This window comes from Cyprinodon variegatus, unplaced genomic scaffold (assembly GCF_000732505.1).
Source record: "Cyprinodon variegatus isolate N-32 unplaced genomic scaffold, C_variegatus-1.0 Scaffold41, whole genome shotgun sequence".
Taxonomy (NCBI): domain Eukaryota; kingdom Metazoa; phylum Chordata; class Actinopteri; order Cyprinodontiformes; family Cyprinodontidae; genus Cyprinodon; species Cyprinodon variegatus.
The window spans coordinates 1,892,825-1,899,183 of record NW_015150494.1 but is presented as its reverse complement, the minus strand read 5'-3'; the positions used below and the strand labels follow the sequence as shown (position 1 = coordinate 1,899,183).

At 37.1% G+C, this 6,359-nt stretch overlaps 1 protein-coding gene across 2 annotated transcripts in view; it reads left to right on the top strand.

The window, feature by feature from the left end:
* Positions 1–5,570, top strand: part of adgrd1 (adhesion G protein-coupled receptor D1) — a 63,032-nt gene extending 57,462 nt beyond the window's left edge. For both annotated transcript variants that reach the window (XM_015370125.1, XM_015370124.1), the window contains 7 exons: positions 609–669; positions 860–926; positions 2,278–2,369; positions 2,464–2,590; positions 2,676–2,717; positions 4,741–4,833; positions 4,922–5,570. In XM_015370125.1, coding sequence (XP_015225611.1) covers positions 609–669; positions 860–926; positions 2,278–2,369; positions 2,464–2,590; positions 2,676–2,717; positions 4,741–4,833; positions 4,922–5,017 — 578 coding nt within the window. In that variant the 3' untranslated portion in view covers positions 5,018–5,570. The remainder of the gene's footprint in view (positions 1–608; positions 670–859; positions 927–2,277; positions 2,370–2,463; positions 2,591–2,675; positions 2,718–4,740; positions 4,834–4,921) is intronic.
* Positions 5,571–6,359: the final 789 nt, after the last annotated feature.

Sequence of the window (6,359 nt, the reverse complement as noted above, 5' to 3'; positions counted from 1 at the left end):
TTCAACGGAAGTTTTGGCGGAGTCAGGTTAGCCATCCAGGGGGACCATGTGTCCCAAGGCCATGCTGCACTAAAAAGAGCAGCCATTTATATCTGTATCTCTTTATTTAGGGTCCTACCCGCTCCTACCAAATGTTAGGACAGTTGAACAAAGAAAAGTCATTAGCTGTAAACCATTTTTCAATAAAATAGCCAAAGTCTATTATATTACCAATTTCAAAGCGCAACTATTTAAAGATTAACTGTGTATTTTTCTGTCAAAATTGGATATTCACAAAGTGTGTTTGCACTTTGCTGCACTCTCTTGTATGAGATTCAAACATATTATTTCTCCTTTAGTAACTATTTTCTTGGTTTCTTGGTTTCATGGTTCTTCTGAGTGTGTCTTAAATTTGTGTTGAGTAGTCTCATTTTTGTGGTTAAAGTACTTTTAGTATTTAGTGTGCATTTGTGCATTTGCACTTCCCGGCCACCATATATGTTATCTATTGTCTCTTTACAGTGTTATTTAACTGTACAAGACAGATGAATCCTACCATCCTGTTTCTTCCTATTCCAATCATCCCTAATGATACCTCAGTGACTAATTCATCTTTTCTTCTGGGCCAGGATCTCCGCTGCTGATCTGTGTTGTGTCTGTAACGTCGGCTTTTGAAAGTTATGGAGACAAGTAAGTATGGCCTCCACATGTGGGATTGTAATGGTTTTGTTCCGTTTTTGCATGAAAATGACATCATATTTGAAAGTAAGTGGAAACAGCAGTTTCTAATGTTATGTAAAGAGGTTTAAATCAGCAGCATCACAGTCTCATTTACATTAAAAATGCAGTTAAGTTGAATAACTTGTCCTTCTGGTTTCAGCTGCTGGCTCTCACTGCGGATGGGAGCCATTTGGGCGTTTGTGGCACCTGCTATTTTTGTCATTGTGGTGAGAAAACATTAAAAAAAACTGTATTTTTATTTACATACAGTGAGGAAAATAAGTATTTGAACACACTCTTATTTTGCAAGCTCTCCCACTTGAAAATCCTGGAGGGGTCTCAAATTGTCATCGTTGGTGCACACCCACTGTGAGAGTCATAATCTAAAAAAAATAAAAAATAAATTAACTATTTGTATGATACAGAGGCAATTAAGTATTTGAACACCTGAGAAAATCAATTTTAATATTTGGTACAGTAGCCTTTGTTTTGAATTACAGAGGTCAAACATTTCTTGTAGTTTTTCACCAGGTTTGCACACACTCTAGGAGGGATTTTGGCCCAATCCTCCACACAGATCTTCTCTAGATCAGTCGGATTTCTGGGCTGTTGCTGAATAAAAGGGATGGTGTTCTTGGGATGGTATTCATCATTCTTTTTCCTCCAAACACGGTTAGTGGAATTATGACCAAAAAGTTCTATTTTGGTCTCATCTGATCGTATGACTTTCTCCCATGACTCCTCTGGTTCATCTAAAAAGTCATTTACAAACTTCAGACGGGCCTTCACATGTGCTGGTTTAAGCAGGGGAACCTTTCATGCCATGCATGATTTCATACCATGACGTCTTAGTGTATTACCAACAGTAACCTTCGAAATGGTGGTCCCAGGTCTGTTAATGACATTGACCCACTCATCCCGTGTAGTTCTGGGCTGATTTCTTACCTTTCTTAGGATCATTGAGACCCCACCAGGTGAGATCTTGCATGAAGCCCCAGAGATTGACAGTCATGTTTAGCTTCTTCCATTTTCTACTGATTGCTTCAACAGTGGACCTTTTTTCACCAAGCTGCTTGGCAATTTCTCTGTAGCTCTTTTCAGCTTTTTGGGGGGTGTACAATTTAGTCTCTAGTGTCTTTGAACAGCTCTTTGGTCTCTGCCATGTTAGGAGTTTAATTCTCAGTGATTGTATCGGGTGGACACGTGTCTTTATGCAGCTAACGACATCAAATAGTGCATCTAATTTAAGGTAATAAACAGAGTGGAGGCTGACATTTTTAAGGCTGATTAACAGGTCTTTGAGGGTCAGAATTCTTGCTGACAGACAAGTGTTCAAATTCTTATTTGCAGTAGTATCACACAAATAAATAGCTCAAACATTGGGATTCCTGGATTATGTCTATCAAAGTCGACATGCACCTACGATGACAATTTCAGACGCTCCATTATTTCTAAGTGGGAGAACTTGCAGAATAGCAGGATGTTGAAATACTTATTTTCCTCACTGTACATGTTTGGCATGACTCTCTGTGAGTTTCACATTCACCTTCATTTTTTCTCCAACATTTTGATCCCAAGGTTAACATATGCATTCTGATATCTGTGACGAGGATCATATCAAGAATCAGCGGAGAGAATTACAAGGTTCATGGAGATGCGAATGCCATTAAGTGAGTTTGTTTGCATGATCGGAATCTCTTGGTTCTGTAACATATTTATTTAGTTAAAGGCTGTAATTAGGTTTATCTTTGGGTTTGCTTCAAGGCTCACAGCCAAAGCGGTGGCGGTGCTCCTGCCCATACTTGGCATTTCCTGGATCTTTGGAGTTCTTGCTTTCAACACACATACAACTATTTTTTTGTATATATTTGCTGTTTTTAACTCATTACAAGTAAGTTATCCACTTAACAATATTTTATATTGAAAACATTTAGCTGTTGTAATGAAAAATATATTTGATGTTTTCCTTTCCATAGGGGTTCTTTGTCTTCTTGTTCCATTGTCTTCTCAACTCTGAGGTAAAACACTTGGCACCGTTATCAAATCAAATGTGCCCAACAAAAGTTTTAAACTTTTACATTTTTTGCTTAAAAACATATGGGAATTTTTTTATTCAATTTTCTTTCTTCGACCTAAAGTAGTCCGTAATTGTTAAGTAAAAGTTATGCACACTTTTCACACTAAGCGACAGAGAAATCTTTCGTTTATGTCATGATTTTACTAAAGGTCTGACCCAAAATGCAGAAGACCAACCAGAAAGACCAGAGAAAAGTTTAACAGGTTTATTAGAATAATGACATGAGTCCAATGCTGCTCTGAACACTGCTCAACCGGAACTGAAAGATGAGGGGAAGACACTGTGGTTAGTTCAGTGGGAAATTAGATTCTTGGGCTTGAAGAGGAGGAATAGGTTCCAGACTCACGTTTCCAACAAAAGGTGTCCTTAATAGAATCCAGTCTGTGTGGGATGTTCCAGTGATAGTATTGTTTGATGTTGGGCGGACAGGGTTTACTCAGACTGCGGTTGTTCCTTGGTGAACGGAGAAAGCTGACTGCCACTCAGATTTCCTGCGGTACTTGAATGGGTCATAGTGGAGAATAATCCCTTTCTCAGTGCGAAGCTCAAACGATCTCTTGGGGAAAGTGGATCCATACCTCCTGTTTGAACCCCAGCTAAGTTTGAAGCTCAGTAGATCCTTCTAGGGAGAGAAGGTCAGAGAAATCCAGTTTGCAGGATGACTTCCCAGTATTGGCAACACTCTGGCCCCGAGGTAGTGGCAGTCAGCAGGTTAAGAACACTCCACAGGTAATGAGGCAACGAGCTGCAGGTGTGCAGGGAGGCCCAATGAGGACGGCGCACCACCTGGTGGAGGAAAACAGGAAACACAGAAACAACCCACAAAAACTGGATTCCTGACTGTTTACTTTGCATTTGTCTAACATCGCCTATTATTCCTGTACTATGAAACTACTTTCAAAAGTTACATCATTTTCAGATGCAGTTAATCTCAGGATAAATCCAGCTCTAGTTTGAAAGGATCAGAGATTTGTTGATGTATTCGGTTTTAAATCTTTTAAAGCTTTAAACATTTAAAGCACCTTCTCAATCCATCGTCTCAAAATGCAAAAAGAGAACGGCACAACGTAAAATTGTGACAAGACTCATAAAACTCTACACAAGCTCAGATAGGAAACATGTTCGCAGGCGACGGGAAGCTTAAAGACTGGTGAATATCACCAAAGAAACAAACCAGAGAGTGAATATTATTAAGATCAAAGCATTCTAATTTCCAAGAATGGTCTAATTCAAATTTAAATTTCACATCCTGAATCTGTTGCATGACTTACAAAGAGTCTGACTGAGTTAGCATATCTTGCAAAATAAACGTATAAAAGTAGGTGTAGATGTGCAAATCCGATAAAAGATAAGCTAAAAATACACCTATAATCACAGAATCGGGTAAATGTACAAAATGTCGATTAAAGAGAATTTGAATATAAAGTGGGACATTCTGGGAACCCAGTATCATTTTCCTTAACTGCCTCATCTACTGTTTGTGCTACTTTGAGCTGGTCTATGATATAAAATCGGAAAGAAGTTTAGTTTAGTTTGTGGATCCTTTGCAACAAATTGTGGAAAATGTTTGAACTACAATACTGTAAAGAAGTATATCCTTTCATCACAGATTTTTTCTGGTCAAACTAATCCAACAAAGATAAAAACTAGAATCAGTTCTCAACTTATTTGATTAACTGAAATAATATCTTTTCAAGAACATTGTTGGCTTTCACATTTTTACATAGCAGAATATATTTCCATTATTTAATGATAATGTCCTTTATACTTCTTTTTCCTAAGTTTATTCTTGCGTTGGATTATGTGAAACATTCAGATTTAACAGAAAGCATGAAAAACAAAAGAAATCTGTGGGGGAGGAAATACTTTTGAAACAATTTAAACGTGTCAAATGTTATCCCTAAGATGCACTGCCTTATAAAAAGAAAATAATTCTAAATTTTTACTGTTGTTCCTTTTTGCAGGTAAGAGCTGCATTCAAGCATAAAACCAAGGTTTGGTCTCTAACCAGCAGCTCTATAAGAAACGTCAATGTGAAACCATTCAACTCTGATATTGTAAGTACCAACAATAAGTTTGCTCTTTAAAACTGAGTCGTTTTGCTCCTAAAAGACAAATGTTCCCTTTTCATATTTTATGAAACAGATGAACGGAAACAAGGAGGGTGTAACTCCCACTAAGATGAACACATGGGACAAAAGCACCAACTCCGCCAACCGTTTTGACCTCTCCGCAGTGTAAAAACAAACCAAAAAAGAAACAAGCTGTTTTTGTGTGTGACAGAAGAGCGACGTGAGGCTCCCTTGGGTGGAAAGGCAAACACTGACCAGAGTATTCTTCCTGTCACTAAATGAATTGGATTTGAAGTTGTGTGACTCGTTCTGGCTTAAGGACAAACAGACTTGTTGGACTGTGCTTTAATATTCTTCCACAAAAACCTGTTTTTTGTTTTGTCCAAGTATTCATTTTGATATCTGAGGAGAAGTGCACCACAAAAAATCCCACGGAGAGAAGGACAGGGTTTAGCAGAATCACGTAAACAATGTGGGAAAGCAGGAAAACGCTGGAGCATTGTTTACACCAGTAACTAGCAGACAGCTCATCAGATAAACTAAACCTGCTTATTTCTATACTAAGACCAAAAATTAGAATCTGGGCCAATTGTTCTGTTCTTGTTGTCTTCATTTCTTGCTAAATGTATTGATTGTGCAAAAATCAAGTTTTCCATCTGCTGCAAATTTTCTCTAACCATAGTTTCATCTTGCAATGAATGTTTAAATTTATGATTATGATCCACCCTCCAATGTTCTTCGTTGTATATGTAGATTTCTTTTGGTTACACTGTATAAAGTTACAGCTATGAGTGATTGGCAAAGCCTGAACAAACACTGTGACTAAGTTTTCTTGTCTCTGCAAAAAATTTAACAATCAAAACCTCTTATGATCATATTATCTCCAATACGACACTGAAACACCAGTATAGAAAAAAAACACATTGATGTCAGGTCATGTGAAATAAGAGTTTGGCTACAGTAGAAGAATAAAATAACATAAATGCTAAAAACACCAAATAATAAACAACGCTTTAAAAGCCACTTCTGTGTTCAGTAGTGTTTCAGTCTTTTACTGGTCCAATCAGGTTAGAAGTGATCTCATCCTCCATTAAAGATTGGAAAACATGAAAAACAAGTCACTATTTGGATTGTCTGCAATGGCTCTTAATAGTGAAGAAAAATGATAAGGAACCAACTAATGGCTTTGAATACAGTATAACAAGCAACAGTCTTAGAAGCTCTAGCAGTTTTTTAAAGAGTATTGGAATTTAATTTTCAACACCAAGAGCTAAAGAAATATAATTAGCCTGGAAAATGTGAATTTTTATATCCTTAATAATGATTTCTTATTTTGAACTCTTAAATTAACCTTTTTTTAAATGGCCAAATATTTCCTGTAGCAAAAATAACTAGTTTTGTTTCATTAAATCCTCAAAATATTCTCTATACAGCTCTAAACGACTTTTAACTAGCTTTACTACTAGCGGATAATAATGCTCCTTGGATTTTAAAGATTTTAGACCCCTGAC